The following is a 21560-nucleotide window of genomic DNA, read 5'->3' on the forward strand; positions in this document are numbered from 1 at the left end:
CCATCCATCCCATATCCATCCATCCATCTATCCATCTATCTCATATCTATCCATCTATCTCATATCTATCTATCTCATATCTATCTATCTCATATCTATCTATCCATCTATCTCATATCTATCCATCTATCTATCTATCTATCTCATATCTATCTATCTATCTATCTCATATCTATCTATCTATCTATCTATCTATCTATCTCATATCTATCTATCTATCTATCTATCTATCTATCTCCTATCTCCTATCTATCTCATATCTATCTATCTATCTATCTATCTCATATCTATCTATCCATCTATCTCATATCTATCCATCTATCTATCTATCTATCTCATATCTATCTATCTATCTATCTATCTCATATCTATCTATCTATCTCATATCTATCTCATATCTATCTATCTCATATCTATCTATCTATCTATCTATCTATCTATCTATCTATCTATCTATCTATCTATCTCATATCTATCTATCTATCTATCTATCTATCTATCTATCTATCTATCTATCTATCTATCTATCTATCTATCTATCTATCTATCTCCTATCTCCTATCTATCTCATATCTATCTATCTATCTATCTATCTATCTATCTATCTATCTATCTATCTATCTATCTATCTATCTATCTATCTCCTATCTATCTATCTATCTATCTATCTATCTATCTATCTATCTATCTATCTATCTCCTATCTCATATCTATCTATCTATCTATCTATCTATCTATCTATCTATCTATCTATCTATCTATCTATCTATCTATCTATCTATCTATCTATCTATCTATCTATCTATCATGATGCTAGAGTTAAACCACTTTGCAGTCACTCGTAATCTACCGCTGGTGGTTGCAGTCTATAGTCATGCCATCGGGTGAGTTTGTGCCGGACTTGTGCTCCTACACAGCAGCCAATTTGAATAAGCAGAGTAAAGCACTGGGGAAGAACAGCACAACCATTTAAGTTGGATGTGGATGTAAGGCTTCGTTCGCTGTGACGCTTCAGCCAATCAGAGACAACTCTTCCTGGAGGTGGGCATTTTTCAATCTCCGACCAGAAGAGATGCTGAAGACTAGTTGCAGTGAAGCCGGACAGCGCTTCTTAGGTGATGTATTCTTTTTTTAAAAATTTTTTCAGCTAGGGCTTATGTTTCAAGCTCCCCTTCCCCCGAAAATCCTCGCAAGTGGTGCTACAAAGTCGCAAGGCTTTGTAGCACCACAAAATCGCAGTATAACCGCAAGAAACCGCCGCGATATCTCCGGACCATCGCGGTGATAACGTGTTGCCCATGTGAAGGAGGCATTAAACTACTTCAGACTCCCTTTAGACGTGGAGGTAAGCTATAGTGTCAGTAATGATGCTGTGTCTGAAAAATGACTTAAAAGGCAGCCTGCACATCTTTTTCTTTCACTTCTGCAACATTTTTGGTATGTAAAATAACAAAAAAATTAGAAACTTACAAATAATGCCACCAATTTTGTTTATACAGCTCCTATGCAGATCTTTGTGTCTCCATGGTAACAGACTACAATCAAACCCTGTGTAGTCTGATCCTGCAGCCATACTCTCTCCATCTTTCTTGCACTTACTGCTCCCCCAAATTGTCAAAGTAATACTTAGGAATTGACAAGGCAGTGGGTGTGGAGGAGAAGAACGTGGTCTGCAACTCCCTTTCTATATGTTGGTTGATTGCAAGGCCTCTATATTTTGATAGCAGCCAACTTTATATATCTCAGCCATTTGCCTTGTGCTCATATTTAAAGGGGTTGGCAATCAAACAACATTTATCACCTATCCACGGGATAGGTGATCAATATACAGTATGATCACTAAAGGTACAAACACTGGAGCCCGCACAGTTCACAAGAAGGGGGTTCCCCAAGTGCCCTGTGGTTACATATGTCCACTTACACTCCATGCACCATCTATGGGACTGATAGAGATAGGCAAAAGCTCAGCGCTATCTCGGTCAGTCCCATATGGACATACGTGATCACCACTCCCTTCCAACAGAGGCATCGGGACCCTCGTACTTGTGATCGGTGGGGATCCCACTGGTTGGACCCCCAGTGATCATACATTTATCAGCTATCCTATTGATAGGTAATAAATGCTTTTCGTGAGCCAACTCCTTCCAGTAAGGCCGCTGGCACCACCGGTCTACTTTTTCTGAGGGCAATCAGAACGCATTGTACATGATCATGTGGTTCAGGAAAATTTTAATGTGTCATGTCGTAAGCAACAGAACTGTATATAACTACCATGACAAACCTTTCAAGTGCCAGAAAGCCCTCGCAGGGGCGAAATCCCAATGCTGTGGGTGCAGCCACATCATCATAAAGTGCAAAAGTGTCACCATACTAACAAAACAAAAAGTGGTCACCGGAACACACATAGTAACGCTGCGAGCTGATGGAACGCCGAACTGATATAAATAAGGACTTGTGCACTGCAAATCCCCATCAAAGTGCTCCACAGCAAGTGTTCGGTGGCAAGTCGGTGACCCACAGCCTCCCCGGTAAAAGGTATTTTAAAGTGTGGTGGATGGAGGTGTATTTTAAGGCGGTGGAGGAGGGAAATTCTGTGCTTATGAAAGACGTTATGTTAATTGAAGTCTGTCCCGAAAAGTCCTCCTCTCTGCTTATGGATGCTCATCCAGATCTTCATGCCATTCTACATTCATGGAGCGGGTCGTCATCCTATGGCAACCAATTAACATGTGCTGGTAACTGCCCAAGACAGTGTCCTAAATGACTAAGTGCAGGGTCCCTGCTTCTTATCCCCATCTCCGAGCACCAGGTAGGACCTCTATATGGGTTGTATGGCAGTCTGTCATGGCTACTACACTGGCGCTCTCCAATATACTATATTCATTCTACAGCTGGTAGTGTTATGGCGTCCCAGTAGAGTCTGTGGTTCTATCTCCAGTTTATCTTCTATCTCGTGTTACCTGCATCTCTTGTATGAGTAGATGATGTTCCACTACTAATAGGTTCCTACTATGGATAAGTCCTGACCTGGACCTCTAATGAGCTGCATGTGCTGAGTCGGCACTATCATCCCAGAGAGTAGTATTGAGATGGCCCCTAGAAAGTCTCCGTGGTTAATGCAGTTTTGAGAGCTATGGACTTGGCACTTTCCGTGGTCCAATCCCTGATATGAATGATCAAAGGGCAACAGGGACCAACTTCGGTGGGGTAAAGGCTTTCTTATTGTTAGTTCTCTTTGGATCTCTCTGCAGCGAGGAACGTGTCCAGCAGTCCTCCTTGCAGCTCTGAGTCGCTGAGATGTTTCTTTTCCCTTTCAGCTCTTGACCGGGTCCAAGACGGAGAACGCAGGTAGCCGGCTCTGGGGAGCGGAGGTAATTGCAGACCTATGTGTGAAATGGAGATGTCAGTGAGGAAGGAGTAATAAGGCCGAGTACATGATATCTACGTCCTTCTTACAGAACAAGGTCACGGTTTGCCGCTTAGAGCTGAAATAACACCTTAGACATTCAGGACACGCTCCACTCCAACTGGAATGGTGTAATGAAAGGCTGATTAGCCCAGGGTTATGTGCGGCGGGTCTGGAATAGGAGTCGTTAATCTTAGTCTGCTCAATCTTAAAGCTTTTTATTCTCTGACCATTCTTTGTTTCTGGACATCTTAAAGAAGTGGTTCAGGGTTACAAAAACATGGCTGACTACTTCCTAAAACAGAAGCAGAATTGTCCATGGGTGATATTGCACCTTAGCTCCATTCACTGCAATACCCGACACAGCCTATGGACAAGTGTGGCGCTGTTTTTGGAAGAAATCAGCCATGTTTTTGTAATCCTGGACAACCTCTGTAAAAAAAAAACATTCAGGAGGGACAGATAAAGGTGTAAAATAAAAAAAGCACAACCCTTATGGACCTTTCACACAAGACCGAATTACACCACAGAACACAGCCAAATCCGCAGCTGCAGAATTTAACACCAAAATCCGCAGGTTTTTAGCCATTTTTAATTCCGCATCAAAATTCACAGGTAGTATTTAGATTTTGGTGCAGAATTTACCGCGGCTTGCAATGCATCGTGCACCTATTCCATATTGCATGAAAGGTCCTTTACACAGGACAGATATTTGGCGCATGAGCGCCTCACTGTCATCCCAACGACTATCACTTCTATGCTTTCACACAGGAGTGTGCGGCTGCAACGATCTCCAGCCCACTCCGTCACCATTCATTAGCGATGATCATTCCTGTGTAACAGGAGAAGCTGTATGACTGTCGGCTCATTGCACCCCTGTCTATTCTCTCCATATGGTCACAATAATAAACAATGGAGGACATGCAGGTTCTTGTAGTACATCATACTTACTAAAATAATGTGCTTGTGATGTGTACAATTGGAACTCATCATCTAGTTTGTAATCGTTCTATAGTGGGGGGCATGCAAAAAGTTACCTTAGATTAACACATCATCACTAGTGATGAGCAAACTTTTGAAAAAGTTTGGCAGGTTCGACAAACTTTTGCAAAAAGTTCCGTTCAGTCTGAATTAGTTCAACCTGAAGCAGAAGCTCACCACAAAACTGTTGTATATCACTGTCTGAGAGCCATTTAAGTCATGCATAACACTCTGAAAGTGCTACATAGGGTTTCTGTGGCTCATAGACAGTGATATACAGGACTAGTGTTGAGCGAACCGAACCAGTAGAACCCTGCTTCAGATAGAATTTCACTAAAAGCTCAATTCGGGTTCTTACCGAACCAAACTTTTGCAAAGTTCGAACAGATACAGGGTTCTACACTTATCATCACATCCAAGTACCAAGGACAGGACTTTGTGCTTGTTTGCTTCCCATTTATTGAGTTTAGGGCTAATTCCCCAATTGATTATGTTATAAGGAGAAGGGACCAACCTGGGCAGGGCCCTCTATCTTCAGGGGCCCCCATGGCAGCTGCATAAGCTGCTTCTATGGTACTACACCCTTGGGGATGGGGGATCCAGTGCTTCCACACACTGAATAGAAGGGCTGGTAGATTACATATTATAGAGGCCACCGGCCACTCGGTCCTGGCTTTCATAAAGTGAAGAACCCAGTACTGGAGCATAGTGTTCAGGGTATCATTTTTTTATGGTTTTGGATGGGCCAGGAATACAAAAGTCTCTGCAACTTATTCTCTACATGCTTTTTGCTCTGTAATACGCGGTACACACCTGGAAGCGGCTCATTGTGTGGGTTTTCATCATCCGAGTCAGCAAACACTTCGGCCAGTTCCTGGTCAGACATATCTGTGAGTTCTGTCAGATCCAGCAGATCAAAGTGCACTTCAAGAGAGGAGACGCTGCTGAGCGGTTCTGCAAGAAGAGACCGCAGGCCATTATGTGTCAAATGCATAAATCTGACATTTGTAAGGAACTTGCAAAAAACTTACAAAAACTTTCCCTGAGCTTCATACCCATGGGGATCTGCATGAGCTGACGTTGTATTCTATGGAGTGACATTGATACCATAAGTTGTGAAGGCAGACATAGCAATGGTGTCAAAAAATATCCCATTTCTCGGAGAGGAGTAGGAGAGGACATGAGTTTTAGCACGCAGACCATTGGTCCTTGTGAAAAACCATCAATGAGCCTAGGTAGGGATGTAATGGGGCTTTGTGCAAGCTGTGGCTTAACACAAACAGCACACGGCCCAAAATACGGTAGTGTGCAGGGGTCCTAACAGATGAGAAAAGGCCAGTATGATAAATGGCACATCACAGGTGGACCTGTTATAGATTTTGCATTGTGGCCTAGGAGCTTCAGGCAAATGTGCAAACCCTGCAAATGTGCATCAACCATGGTGCCAAATTACAGGACCATAAAAAAGCATATAGAATCATCTGTGATGTCCTCTGGGTGGAATGATAAGTTGTCTAGTGGTCGTGGTCATTGGCATACATAGAAGAGATGGGGCATCAAAGTAAAAACTTAAATGGGCCTCCCATTATGATGTCTGGTTTTGCCACCCGGATAGGAGGGCCTGGCGTTTGTCTTCGGACCCCTGGGCCAATTCCCCACCTCCTTCTTTGCTAATAAAGTTCCACTTTGGAGGATGTCTTATAGATGTTCTCACTACCCAGTAGCAAAACGGATGGGCCAATCAAAGCTGCGGCGCCTACTCTTTAAGGGCCCGACATCAGTCGCATGGTCTGCCTCTATGGTATGTATGCCTTTTTTGTGGTGTACAGTGGTAGAGATACTCACGTCTTCTTTCTGTGACTTGTAGGAGCCCTGTTGTAGGAGCCATGACTCCAGATTCCACTTCTGCCACCAGGGGTTGTTGAGGTTCTTCTACAGTCACCTCAGCGGGGGCATTAGGGTGAGAGACAACTTCACCCTCTGCTTCTCTGGTCTGCACTGCACAGGAAACACAATAGGAGAAATCTTTTTTACATTAGTAGCCCTGATGTAATTACTAGAGGTAAACAACATGGTAGACCAGTTTTACATTGTAAAAATCTAAATTTCTGCAATCGTTCATCTTCTTGTTTGTGATACTATTTGTAGTGAAGCTCCATGGTGCAGGAGAGACACAATATTTGTCTCTCCTGCCTTTCCCTTCAGTTTAGTGATCTAGCACTATCTTGATGACAGCCAACATTGAAAGGAGATACCATGAGCATATGGCATGGCCCGACAAGCAAATAGGGCCCCTCGTCTGTGGTATAGAGGGCTCAGCTCTCATGTCCACACTCTCTTCTCATACTTTGAAGGGCAATATGCCCCTTTGGACTTTTCTTCCCTGTTTTTTTGCTAATGTTGCTGTTTTTGGAGAGGAGGGCACACATTTGGGAAATGCCTTCCTTCTACATGTGCCTATAGCAATAGCATAGCCTGCCTCACCAGTATTTATGCTAATATCATTCATTTATGACCATCACTGGTCCCAACAGACGTGTTCTCAAATGACCTACAATATCTGCCAATCACCAGTGATGGTAACTGGGATCTTATAACTGGTATCCACTATGACTAACCACTGAAAATGAGCATATACAAATACCAGGCCTACATTGCCAAGACCTCTCATGGCCATAAATGCTATAGGCAGAGGCGTAACTTGAAGCTCCTGGGCCCCAATGCAAAACCTGTAACGGGGCCCCCAACTATAATGCTTTATTCATAATGCTTGGCTCCCTATATGGAGAAGATAGACCTTATGGGCCCCCCAAGGCTCCTGGGCCCGGGTGCAACCGCATCCCCTGCATCCTCTATAGTTACGGCCCTGGCTATAGGGCATTCTAGTGGGCATTTTTTAGCCTACAGTTTTAAGACATTTTCATTTGTACAAGCAGCCATCATCACATGTGGGATAACTGTATATTACCTAGTGCAGGTCGGTGCTGACCTTAGACTACATGGCACCCTGTTCGGATTTTTTTTTGTTTACGACCCCCGACCGTGATAAATGTGAAAAACATACATATGTTGAGTAGTCACTGAAGCGGAAAGGCCCCAGGAGGGGGATTAAGTAATTACTGGGTGGGACCCCTAAAACGTAACCTTTATTGATTTATTTAATGATTAAAAGGTCCTATATATAGGGACCAACATGAAAAGACCACAAAACAAATATACTTCTTCAATTTAGGCTACAATCCAGTATGGAAGAAATGTCCAAAAAACCACAATGGGAATGCCCAGGGCAAAGCGGTCACTACGTGTGTCAATTTAAGTCACTATAGAGCGCAACCATACCCATCAGTGATAGTTATATGACGAAACGCATAGAACTTGTTATATAAAGCCAGGGGTGTAAGTAAAGGCTCAGGGGCCCTGATGCAAAAGGTGAGCTGGGGCCCCTCCTCTATCTGTATCTGTACCCGTACCCATACCTAAACCATGCTGCACAGAGGCATAACTTGAAGCTTCTGGGCCTCAATGCAAAACCTGTAACCGGGCCCCCACCTATAATGCTTTATTCATAGTACTGGGCTCCCTATATGGAGAGGAGAGGCCTTATGGGCCCCCTAAGGCTCCTGGGCCCGGGTGCTAAGAACAGAGCTACGTGTACAACAGCCGTTGTGCTAAGAGTATACACAATTTTACCCGAATATCAGTACCCTATCTATGTGGCAACCGGCATATTTCTATCGCAGCATCATAGATAGAGAACTATCACTGATGGGTGTTAGTCCGGTCGCGCTCTATAGTGACTTTCATTGACACACGTATATCACTCTAATACTAATCCAAATACACAGGACCGCTTTGCCCTGGGCGGTTGCATTGTGTATTTTTGGACATTTCTTCCATACTGGCTTGTAGCCTAAATTGGAGAAGTATATTTGTTTGTGGTCTTTTCATGTTGGTCCCAAATATAGGACCTTTTAATCATTAAATAAATCAATAAAGGTTATGTTTTAGGGGTCCCACCCAGTGATTACTAAAAAACATACATATATTGTACCAATAGGCAAACTGCTTGTATTCTGCTTGTGCAGAAAGCAGCATGATAGCAGCATAACCACACTAGAACAATTCAGTGAATAAATACTGTACCAGAACCAAGCTCAGTACATAGATACAATATCAGAATAAAGCTCATAACATAATTACTGCCCCTGATAAGTTCAGTGAATACATACTATACCAGAACCAAGCTCATAACATAAATACAGCATCAGAACCAATCTTAGTACATAGATAAAAAAACGGAACCAAGCTTCTAGCATAAATGCAATTTACAATATAAAGTAAAATATTTACAATAGGAGAACTAAGTGATTGTGTTGCGGGGGTACCATTGGGTGGACGGCCATGTCTTCGAACATCAGAGGGGAGGAGACAGAGACAGGAGGAGGGGGATGATTTATGTATCTCCACAAGATGTTGCCACATGCAGGAAGATGGACCTAAAGGGGACAATCGCCTCAAACCTACATCCTCTTGGTGCCACCCTACAAGCTGGTGGTTAGTGATCGCAGGGATTGCACATAGCTAGTGCTGGGTACTATCACTGGCATATTTAATAACTACAGCTATCAGGGCATATTTGGGGTTGTAGGTTGGCAACAGCTGGAGAGCCACAGGTTGGGGACTAGTAAGCTGCATACATAATGGTAGACATCAACCTTTTCATACTAGATGGGAATAGTCACATATTACATCTCAGTGGGTATTATAGTTGGCATTTTCCTTGCCAATTAATTCTCACTGCATGTAAAGAAAAATGTGTGCCCGTGGGTATCACTACTCAGCTCTTACTGGAAATTACCCCTGGCATATCTGATAGTGCTAGACATCATCAAAGGCATTTCAGAGCATCCTCACTGCGGCACTGGAGACTCGTTTATAGTGTTTCTTGCCCCTTAAGACAAGCTGTAAGAGAATTACTAGCTGGAGTCTATATTTTATCCTATAAATAATAAGAAAATGGAAAAAGTTTGAAGCGTCGGCTCCGCGGTTGGAAGAGACTTTTGCAGGGCAGTAGATGTTACATTATAAACTCGGCAGTGAATGTTGTAGACACGCAGAACACAATTACATGCCATTGGAAACAATGACTTCCTCATGGAACTTTCCACAACTCACCTCACCCGTGTGGCTGAGGCTGGTTCACACAAGCTACTGTGCCACTTTATGGCTTAGTCTTCTGCTCCCTTGTGTAACATTAACTTTCCAGGCTCTGTTCACATTGCATTTGACCTATATATCAGAAGTATACATGGGGAACAGGGCCGTAACTATAGGGGATGCAGGGGATGCGGTTGCACCCGGGCCCAGGAGCCTTAGGGGGCCCATAAGACCTCTCTTCTCAATATAGGGAACCCAATACTATGGGTAAAGCATTATAGTTGGGGGCCCTGTTACGAGTTTTGCATCGGGGCCCAAAAGCTTCAAGTTACGCCTCTGGGGAGTATAGCCTTTCGTATATGTTCAGTATATACCTCAGTGTACATCAGGTAGTCAGAGATGTGGCTCAACCGGCTTTGTTTGTCCAGGCCCATTGGGTCACTTTAAAGCCTCTTTCACACGAGCGCTGCGATTTTCATGCCCCAATTCCCTTACAATCTGCTCTTGAAGTTTTCCGGTGCTGTATTCTAATGAGCTGAAAAGAGTCCGATTTTGCAGAAAAGAGTCCGATTTCTAACTTCAGCGGTGCGCCTTGAGGATCGTTACTCCCATTGCGTCAGAGGTCAGATGACTGTAATAGCAACGATCCTCAAGATGCATGCGCAGTACGCCGCTCAAGTCTCAGCAAGTAAGGCAGACCTGACATGCGCAGGCGCAGGCAAGGTTTGCTTCAGTGCCAGCATGGGATTACAGCAAAGAAGAGCAATCAGTATGTATGCCAACCAAGAACAGTGGCGGCCTGGCGCTGCGCTGAGGGGAAAAAAAAGTCGGATTTTCCTCAATGCATTTTTATGCAGAGCAGGAAAACTTCAAAAGCAGATTGTAAAGGGAGCGGGGCACGGATTAGCGATAAGGAAATCTCTATTTACCAGCTCTATTAAAGGTTTATTGTAGATTACATTGTAAAAACTTGGTGACAGGTTCCCTTTAAAGGTATGCTGGGGCAGAACACCCTGATAGAGACTAAAAGGACACTTGTTTGTTAATTTGGGATGTGTAGATATGTCCGACTATGTTCATCCAATCATAGCGTTAACATTGGGGTTATAACTTTTTTTTTTACAATCTCAATACTCCTGTATCCTAATTTGATGCCCTGTTGCATAAAAGCAAACAATTCAATATTTTTTTCAGAAAAAGTCCCTGCAAAATCATATCATTGGATATATGGATGTATATAGATTTTATAGATTCGGGGTGACCTTTTCTGAAAAAATATTGAAACAATTCAATTCTTTGTTTTAACCCTTTCCAATCCACTGTCTGATCTCTGAAGACATTATGATTTAAGGCTGTACTGCTCCGATGTTGGAAGACGTCCGTCGGGGTTCTCTTACTGTATATTGCCAGCCTCTCTGCTGTCGAAGCCTATCCAACGTGTCACCTCATGCAGTACTGGCTTTAGCCAGCAGATAGCGCCGTTGTATAACAGCAGAAAAAGAGTAAGCCCCCTAGGAAAATCAGGATACAAATTGGATTGGAAAGGTTTAAAGGGGTTGTCCCGAGGCAGCAAGTGGGTCTGTACACTTCTGCATGGCCATAATAATGCACTTTGTAATGTACATTGTGCATTAATTATGAGCCATGCAGAAGTTATAAAAAGTTTTTTACTTACCTGTTCCGTTGCTGGCGTCCTCGTCTCCATGGTGCCGACTAATTTTCGCCCTCCGATGGCCAAATTAGCCGCGCTTGCGCAGTCCGGGTCTTCTGCAGTCTTCTATGGGGCTCCGTGTAGCTCCGTGTAGCTCCGCCCCGTCACGTGCCGATTCCAGCCAATCAGGAGGCTGGAATCGGCAGTGGACCGCACAGAAGAGCTGCGGTCCACGGAGGAAGAGGCCATCTTCAGCGGTGAGTAGAGAAGTCACCGGAGCGCGGGGATTCAGGTAAGCGCTCCGGTGAGCTTTCTTTACCTCCCTGCATCGGGGTTGTCTCGCGCCGAACGGGGGGGGGGTTGAAAAAAAAAAAAACCCGTTTCGGCGCGGGACAACCCCTTTAAGGCAAAAGTGTATCAAGCATACAGAAGTCTCATGAATGGATCTGTAGCATGAGTGCAGGCCATAGCTTCAAGAAAATATTCTACATGATTCCCGAGGACAGCTGCTCAGGAATAAGGGTCCTTTTAAATGGGCTGAAAAATCGTTCAAATTCCCGCGTTCAGCAAAAATCTGAACAATCATCGTTCAGTCTGAATGCATGCATGACTGGATAGCGAACAATACATTAGTTTGTCGCTCAGTCTCTGCATGCATAAAAACTAACAAGTAATCGTCCTATGTGAACAGGCAGTTGTTCATCTGTGAATGACTGCCTGTTTACTGTAAATGGAGGTTAGCAGGCGATCCCTGACCCACTCCGCTTCCCAATCACTGAGTGATGATTGTTCCTGTGTAAAAGCATCCGTTGTAAGGAAAAAAGTTGATCTATTTGATCTATTGGCATCTTTTTGGACTGGGGAGCAGCCTCAAATGATAATAAGATCCCACAATCCCCATTTGTGCATCGCTTTGTTTAAAGGGAACCTGTCGTCAACGATAGGTGCCACAAAATAAGTTATCATGTTTATAGTTTTGGTAATGTGGAGTCTGGGAGCTGCTTCTCATACTCACCCTGTCCCCCATTTTTGCAGTTGATGACAAGTTCCCTTTAAAGGGATTTCACCCTGTGCCCAAAACTATATAAAAGTAATATACGCACCATGGTCCTGGACCACAGTTTTAGTGGTCCAGTACTGCAGCATCTGATAGTCATCCAGCAGGCCTGGTGGTGTCCAGTAAACCTGCCACATAGGTATATAATGTAGAAGCCCCGAGGGAGGTTTGTGGGATATCACTGATGACCTCCCTGCCACCTCCCATTGGCTGCAGTGGTCACGTTGGAAAACAACCCACTTAACCACTGCAGCCAATGTAAATAGAATACCGGAGCAGCATCGAGAGGCAATAGGTGGAGGTACGAAGTGGGAGGTGAGCATTGGGGGGGGGGGGGGTACCCCCTTATGTGCTCCTCCCACCAGTCCTGAGAGGATGGAGAATCAGACATACACCCTACAGAGGGGAAAGTAGGATAAAATGTAGGATACAAGTCATCTACAGTAATAGCCAGACAGAGCGTTATTCCTCATGTACACACACATACCAGCTTACTCTGAAAAGTTTTCCAAAAACTCAGTGAGACTTTAATACAGAACACCTCAATTATAAACACAGCCCACCAGACATCCATATTACCCAAAGCCTTGCCCAACTTAACCCTTCAATAACTCAGGTCTCCTTACCATCCTGACCTCTGTGGGAAAGTCTACTTTTGCAGACCCAAAGGTCTGGTGGTTTCTGAACAATGCATGGTGCCATATTTGCATATCGTTGTAGAATACTTATGACATTGACTAGAACAATAGTGAGCAACCTGCCCCTCTCCTGCATACTAGGAGTTGTAGTTTCATAGCACATTATTGTGAATTGCACACTAAATGGTCAACCCCCATGTAGCCAGAATTATATCAGTCTATGAAGTACATCATTTAAGGCCCTAAAAAGTAAAGCGGTCCTAGAAAGTATGGTAATACTTGGAATATAAATAGTTAAATAATGCAAATAATGAAGAAAAAAATCCAGGAAGTCTTCAGGGAGAAGTCCTATGCACCAGAGGCGTAACTTGAAGCTCCCGGGCCCCGATGCAAAACTTGTAACAGGGCCCCCAACTATAATGCTTTACTCATAGTACTGGGTTCACTATATGGAGAAGAGAGGTCTTATGGGCCCCCTAAGGCTCCTGGGCCCGGGTGCAACCGCATCCCCTGCATCCTATATAGTTACGCCCCTGCTATGCACTAAATACACAGATGTGAGGGGCTAAATGTGTCCCTAGACTGAGAAATTTGTAGACTATCCATACATCATGTGAATGTTCCTTGCAGGAACTAACGGCATAGTAACCCCCCATTACTGGGAGAGAAAGCACTGAATATATGATGCATCCTATAGACTTAAGCTTGAACCCTATAATTGCCTACTAAATCTCTCTCTTTGTATTCAGCACCATGCTAACCTCCCTAAATTGTTCTAGGGCAGCCCACATCAAATGCTACACCATGATCGATACCCGTCCTTTAAATCTAATAACTCGCACCGATGCCGCACTTGGCACAGGTAGTTCCTCTGATTTATAGTTGCGGTGATGCTTTCCCCAGCGGCAGATGACACTTGGATGCAAAGCTGTGTGACTCTCAAAAGGCCCTTCTCCAGAGACACACACCACCACTGTGTTACCATTGGCTTCAGCAGACAGAGCTTCCTTTATAATGAAGCTTCCTCTGTTATTGTGATAGGGCTTAGTAATGCCTGCCAGTCCCAATCATTTAACATATGAAAAGCTGGGTAAAAGGAAGTGCATTTAAGGATTTGGGTTGAAGAGGTTGAAAACGTTAAAAAAAAGCAACAAACAAACAGAAAAGCAAATGCAAAAACAGAAATACAAATCAAACACAAAGTATAAAAAAACTACAAATAAAGAAATACAAAAATTGCAAAGAAAACATAATAAAAAAAGGTAAAAGTCAAAGCAGAAAAAGATACACAAAGAAATATGAAAACAAGTAACAAAAAAAGAAACAAAATACAAAACCACAAATTCTGGATTGAGGAAATGACCGTGATGAATAGAAAGCTTGGAATGAATTCATGTTTTATTATATTTCCGAGACTTCCATCTGCTTCTGACTCCACTTAATAAGCTGTTACAAGCAATTTTGTATTTAGATCCCTATGTGTTAACCACATCCAATCAAGGGAGGGGGGGTTCTTTATTACCAATGCACCCCATCCCTGCCCTCCTCGGTTACGCCTACCCTCAGCCTCACTGCTGTCTACCAGGCTCTTCTCTAGGGATTACAGCAATGGCTTTACAGCTTTGCAAACTTAAACTGAGCGGCTGGGCAGGAGGGGGTCTGTGTCTGGATGCCCCCTCCCATGTATGTAACCGTCTCCTAATCTCGCTACTGTATTACATTTTTCTGCAGCTGTCCTTCTGCTACTATAAAGCAAATACTTAGCATTCTCAGACCTTTTTTTTTGCTCCCTCCCTTACTCCCCTACTAACGCTGCAGCCTAAATTGTGGTTTTTAGAGAATGTCCAGTTTTACAGAATATTAGTGTCTCCCCGGCCTGCAGGATTTTAGTACTTGTGGGCTTTTATTTAAACTTTGTTGCAATATATCATACTTGCAAAGCCTCTGCAGTCATAGAACTGTACGTCATTCCTCACTTACATAATCATCAGGTGCAATGACTTTTGCAAATAATTCATTTTTCACTATATCGAGGCAGAGCAAGGGTGCTATATGGGATAATGTCCCCACTACTGTACATATAATGCACACTGTGATGCTGGCATGCCCTGGGTATTAATATCAGCAGTGCAATGCGGTACTGTCCATACAGTGCAAGTCACAGCATCCCAGCTCTAACTCCCTACTTTGCAAGCCCACCACCGACTTTGCCTACAAAGACACAATCATCACACCTCGTGCCACTTCAGATCCCAAAAGTAGGGACCATCCCAAGCTCCTTGTACATGTAGCCTTTCAAGTCACTCACCTGAGGGTCCAGGCCCTTGTTGGGGCTCCATCCAGATACTGAGTCAGGGGTTCCACCCTCCTTGAGCTGAGCAGGAAGAGATGGGGCATAGGGCAGCATCAGATACAGCCTCCTCCCTGCAGCAAGCAGCAGGCTGAGGGATCTGCAGCACAGACACACATCCCCAAGCTGCGAGCCTCACTGATAAGTGAGCCTTGCATTGCAAATGAGCAGACAGAAGGAGTGAGAGTCTGCGAGGGGAGGGTTGAGGATGTGTCTCAGGGTGTCAGAGCTGTGAGTGTGTGCATGCGTGTGTCTGTGAGTGTGTAATGTAGGAGACATTGGCGTGAAGCCCAGACTGGCGGTAGGCTGGGGATGTCAAGTCCATCTGATCTGATGGTCCTTGCGGAGAGAACACCTGACATAACTACAAGGAGTGCAAGCGTAAAAAGTATCATTGTTGCCCACCTACAATACAGTAACAAATGCATTTCCTAAAATCATATTGACTTGTTAATGAGTGACAACCAATAGGGCAGCCATTGCATGCAAGGCGTGTCATGTGTTGCTTCATAACATGGCATGCAATGTGCCAATCCTGGGCGTCTAAGGAAAGGTGGGTGACAACCAGTCAAGATACTGGCATTTACAGGGGTTGCCACCCAAGTTTCCCAGACCCCGCTTAGCTAATAATCACTATGGGAGCTGCAACGGCAACCATACTGGCTGTCATCTAACTTTCCGAAAAATGGATAAGAATAAGAAATGGTTGAAAGACACTTAAAAATGACAGAAGGATCCCCTACTACCTCTTCTAATTGCTTTAGAGGTTGCAGGGCACTGGGTTCGGTTTTGCATACTTGGTGGACATGCCCAGCGGTGAGGCAGGTAGCCAGTCTGGTCTTGAGAGTTTTGGGGAAGACATTCCCCCTAACCCCCTCGGCAGAGGCGTAACTTGAAGCTCCCGGGCCCCGATGCAAAACTTGTAACAGGGCCCCCAACTATAATGCTTTACTCATAGTACTGGGCTCCCAATATGGAGAAAAGAGGCCTTATGGGCCCCCTAAGGCTCCTGGGCCCAGGTGCAACCGCATCAACTGCACCCTCTATAGTTACGGCCCTGCCCCTCGGTTTGGGCAAACCCACCGGGTATAATAACAAAACAACACAAACTCTCCCAGTTTATATGTATGGCGCAAGGATCTACATAGCATCCCATTGGTTGAAACCATCCCTCATTGAGTACGCTTTGAACTTCACAAGTGCGCCAGAAGTTCCGCAGACCAGAACATACCCAGATGGGAACTACAAATCTGCCCACAATAGGGATATATATTTGTGCATGCACCCATCTGTGAAACTTTCAGCGCATGCGTGAAGTTCAAAGCACACTCAGAATGATGCAACTCAGCAGCAGCCAGTGTGGGTTGGTGTATTCTAAAACCTGTGACCAGAATAGATGGTCTGGGCCCGCCCACCGGACCGTTCCACGGTATTTGCATGCGGTGTGAGAGGGTTTTAAAAATGTTTTGTGCAGGTATGTTGATTAATGGGACAGTTACAAAAATATATTTGGAGAGGGCTGTTATTCAGTACCTGAGAAGTCAGAGAAACACATTTCATTTGCCTGTTGCTGACGGGTGGTGTCGCGATGCAGATCCAGGATATGATGCAGCGGAAGGAGTTACAAAAATACACAATATATATTTACAAACAAAGGAAGTAAAATAGATACCGTGATAATAACGAGCAAGCAATTAAAAGGATTACCGTAGGATCTCCTCTCACTACTGTAGCTACAGCTAACTAAATCCTAGGATCATACTCTGTGCACAATATGAAGTAATGCAGGCACAACCAACAGTACAGTTCAAGGAGCAATCCTGTAGAACAAACAGAAAGACAACCTATGTAACGCAATGCGCAGTTGGTATTTAAGGAAATAACACTTCACTTTTTGGCAGTTGGGCAATTCTGGAGCACAACTTAGGCAAACTCTAATAGCAATGTCTCTGAGATTTTAGGATCGCCTCCATTTAATGTCACTTCTTCAGTCTGCTCCTCAATACTTGAGCTTGGAATTGGTAACAGCTATTCAAATACCAAGTGTCCAATCGCTACTAAAGTTCTCCAGTTGCTTATTTCAGCAGGGCTGCTGACTATTTAGTTCCTAATATTGTGCACAACTAATGGCTTTACTGAGGCCAGCCTCACTTACAACTCGTTGACAACTAACTCTTTGGTGTCCTCTTTTGTCTTGGTCCATTGCTCTGCCACACGGTCCTGCACTCTCTCTATCCTCCAGCTACTCCCTAGATCCCATGGTTCACTCAGGCTTTACAGCAGCAACTCAAACAGCCCCTCTCACATCGAGGGGCTCTGGCTGCTTTTTCCTCTCTGTCAGCAGCAACTCCTCAGCAGGCTGTTACACGTCTCCAGCAACACCTTTACTCACTAACATAATCTCTGTCCGTGATGCAGCAGAAATTCCTTTTATGGTGCTGATATCATCTCACTAGAAAGTTCTCAGGGAGCATGCTCATTTCTGTTTGGAGTGGCCATCTTGGTTCTCCATTTGTGAAACCAAGTACATCCTAGGCTTTGCCTCACTTTCAGTCCTTTCAGAGGCAGCATTACATGCTCACCAGTAGTCAAAAACTAACTTGACAAAACTTGAAGGGGTTGACTGCGTTCTTCCAAAAACAGCCAAGAACTGTGCATGGGTTGTATGTGGTATTGAAGCTCAGTCATATTCACTTCAATGGAACTGAGCCACCATACTAGACACAACCATGGACCGATGTAGCTCTGAAAGAAAGTAGCCATGTTTTTTCTAATCCTGAGTCATTTCTCTAAAGGAAATCTGCCAAAAGGAAAGACTCTTTAACCCATTAAGGACCAAGCACCGTAAATTTACGGTGCTTGGTCCTGGGCTTTAAACCCAGCCGATAGTGAAAATATGGCCGGGGAAGGGGGGGGGGGGGTTTAAAGCCTCTGCTTCTGCAATCAGTCAGAAGAATGTCAGGTTGTCAACTGTTAGTTACAGCTGATAACCCATAGGAGAAGGTTGGGTTTTTTTTTAACCCGTTCTGCCTTCTCCTTTCCTGAGTACACAGCACTCAATGAGCTATGTACTAAAAAGTGAAAGTGGAAGTACAACTTCCACTACACAAGCCGGCAGTCATGTGACCGCCAGGATCCCCTGCTACAGTAGAGCTGCAGGGTCATAGCAGACCCTGATCAGCTCTGCCAGTGACTAATGTCACTACAGGGAGATGTTTTTCCTGTCACTGAGGCTCCTATGGATGCCCCAGCTACAGTGGGAAAGTGTAAAAAAAAAAACATGTGAATGTCCACCAGAGGGGACATCATGGGGGGCATAGATGGTAAAAAAAATTATTACGTAAATAAGTAAAACAAAATTACAGAATAAAATAAAAATATACACATAAAAAAGAAAATAACCCAAAACCAACCGCAGACAAGACCGTCGCCGTATGTAATTCAAAACCATACATATTATATGTCAAAACATCCGAAACAAAATGAGGAACCCATTGCTTTACTTTACTTTAGCGTAAATATACTAATTTAAAAAAAAAACTATAAATGTCAAAAAAAATCATTTTTTTAGCTTTTTACCCCCCAAAAATTAAAAAACGGGCAAAAACCTCAGTGAAAAAGATATTTAAAAAATAGCCCTATATGTCATGGAAAAAAAGATGCAGCAAAACTAATTTTGGTAGCTGAAGGCAAAAAAATAGGGCAGTTAAACCACCAAATGGGTAAAATCCCTAAAAAGTATCTGGTCCTTAAGGGGTTAAAACAACAAAGTAACGGATATTTACAATGTTACTGTGTTAGTCATTCCATTTCCCGCGCTGCATAAAGATTCCTGGCGAGTTGTCCGGTGGGCGGACTGGACCGTCCCCTGTGGACGGGCCATACTGTCTTCTGTGCGCTGTGGACCTCCTCTAACACCACCTCTCTCAATGCGGCGATGCATTGCCAGGAGCTCATGCACTGGCGCATGCACAGCTGAATCTACTCAATCTGCCCACGATAGGAAGAGATGAATTGTGCTGGTTCAACAGCTCCCAGCATTCATGACATGGAAAACATCTCAGGTGAGGCGGCATAAGGGGAGGCATATAGCCCACTAGAGTCGGTCCAACCAGCCAAAAGAGATAGTCCGGCCTGCCCACCGGACCGCTCGATGGGCATCCTCGTGTGAGCCTGCCCTAACACAGTAGTGTTGTAAATGTGCATTACTCTGTTGTTTTAATGGTGTAGGTGGTTCAATATCCACTAAACTAGCAACAGGTTCCCTTTAAATGAGGACGAGCCATTGGATGGCACTGCCAGTAATAGCAGGTGTGACTGGTCTACATCACTAGTGGATAAGAGTAGGTCTGTTCGCTACCATCCAATGCTGGTAAAGAGTCCTGGCACTCTTGGGTAGCTGCCGCACTGACAAAGGGCATTATTCATAGAAATGGTGACTCAACTTCCTTCCAACACAGAGGACTTTCTGTCATTAGTTGAGTGCTGATTCCAGGTAAGCTCTATCCTGGGCATCGTGCCCCCTGCTGCTGCCATGGTGTGGGAAACTTGCTCTTTCCGTAGTAAATGGGCTTCTCTGGAACTCCAATTTTTGCTTTCTATACAAAAACAGCGCCTATAATTCATAGAGTGGATTTCCATGCAAATTCGATCCCAAGTCGTTCAACTACGAACGACCGTGACTTTACACCAGATGACTTTTGAGAAACCAGCGACTATTTTTTGGTAACCTGTAACGCACCAACTAGTGACTTATTTCTTGTTAAAGCCGCCTCCACATGGGCGATTTTCTCACCCGATTTTGTTGCAATGCGAGAGTGCTACAAATCGCATGTATGTAGAGCCCATGCTTTCCTGTGGGGTCTTCCACATGAGCGATGTTTTGCAGCCTGCGACCTTGTGAGACTACAAAATCGTGGCATGCTCTATACAGCCATGAGTTGTGAGTTTTTTTGTTTTTTTGTAGCCCATGTTTTCCTATTAAGCCTTTCTATGTGTTGCATCGCATGAAAACTTGCTGTAGTGCGATGCAACTTTTGCAGTAGGAAATCCTACTGTAAAGGCAGTAAAATAAGCCCTAGCTGCATCAAAAAAAACAAAAAAACACATACATCACCTAAGAAGCGCTGTCGGCGCTGGTGCGTCTTTTCCCCGGTCTCGGGCAGTTTTCTTCAGGCATTTCTCCCTGGTCAGAAGTTTGTAAATCCCCGCCTCCAGGAAGCACTGCCTCTGATTGGCTGAACACCACGGCACTCAGCCAATCAGAGCCAGTGCTCGATAGACCAATCACAGCCATTCAATGAATCAATTCTGAAATGTGTTGCAGTATATTTAGGTTACCTCTTTGTATTGTTTTTGTTTTTTTGTAGTCATTTTTGTAATATTTTTGTCTATTTTTGCCCATAAATTAAATTTAAATATGCCTTAATACTGACCTACTAACCACTGCTGCTAATGGAGAGCCTCTGTTGATCCTGAGGGCTCCCCCAACTATGTAAGTCCGCTTTATCCATTCTTGCTTTATCTACTAAGTTAGCGCAGACTTTGGTAATTTTTTACCCCTCCAATAGTTTTTGTTTGAGATCATTCTTTACATATCTTGCTCTTGGATCCCTGTGGTTTGATTTCCAGTGTTAAGCCAGTCTTGCTGCGCTCTACTGATTAGTGGATATAGTATTATTTGTAGTTTCCCTGCTTTTGGGATATATAAGCGTATATAGATGGTGTGTTTTATGCACCATCTTTTCCTTTGGCCCTGTATTCTACCCAAGCGCTCTCCTTTCTTTTTCTTTCCTTATTCATCATGGCAGAGTCTTGAGAATTGTCACTCTGCATGTTGGCAAGCGCTCCAATTCCACGGCACCCTTGAATTTGTAGGCCTGTCCTACAGCTACCGAATATATGGTGGAAATGGCCCCTTTGTCAATTACGTCATTGCTTTCTATTCAGTGCCAACGTTAGCAACAGGCAAGCTTGGGCAGATGCCAGGTCCACTGTACTTTGGGGACCCATAGCAATTTGGATAAATGGGTAAATATGGTTCACTGTACAGTTTAAAGCCAATTGGAGTAGACAATGAACTCACTGTGACTCCGTCACCCAAAGGCCTCGTAAACCCGAAGTTGGCACTGAGCATTATTGTGCAAGCGGGTAATATGGGGCTAGTGCATTTATCATGCCACCCCTAAACATGGCACATCAAGGCTATGACAACAACCGCATACAAATGTGCCCCTATAGACTTGGTGGATGACAAGATAATGGGATCAGCAAACCATTCTAATGTGATGCCAGCGATCCGACAGCCGGGGCAGATGTTT

At 44.0% G+C, this 21560-nt stretch overlaps 1 protein-coding gene across 4 annotated transcripts; it reads right to left on the reverse strand.

Annotated features, from left to right (window-relative positions):
* Positions 1–2212: 2212 nt before the first annotated feature.
* On the reverse strand, positions 2213–15463 carry DBNDD1 (dysbindin domain containing 1). 4 transcript variants are annotated; one of them, XM_066582924.1, is made up of 4 exons: positions 15199–15463; positions 6233–6380; positions 5201–5341; positions 2213–3383 (listed from the first exon to the last, which is right to left on the reverse strand). In XM_066582924.1, the coding sequence occupies exons 1-4, from the start codon at positions 15295–15297 to the stop codon at positions 3226–3228; spliced, it is 546 nt and encodes a 181-aa protein (XP_066439021.1). In that variant the 5' UTR covers positions 15298–15463; the 3' UTR covers positions 2213–3225. The 4 variants fall into 4 exon arrangements, with proteins under 4 accessions (XP_066439021.1, XP_066439024.1, XP_066439022.1 ...); XM_066582927.1 differs by having other exon boundaries at positions 6233–6385; XM_066582925.1 differs by having other exon boundaries at positions 6233–6412.
* Between the last annotated feature and the right edge of the window lie 6097 nt (positions 15464–21560).

The sequence above is a fragment of the Eleutherodactylus coqui genome, chromosome 11, assembly GCF_035609145.1.
Source record: "Eleutherodactylus coqui strain aEleCoq1 chromosome 11, aEleCoq1.hap1, whole genome shotgun sequence".
In the NCBI taxonomy this organism is placed as follows: domain Eukaryota; kingdom Metazoa; phylum Chordata; class Amphibia; order Anura; family Eleutherodactylidae; genus Eleutherodactylus; species Eleutherodactylus coqui.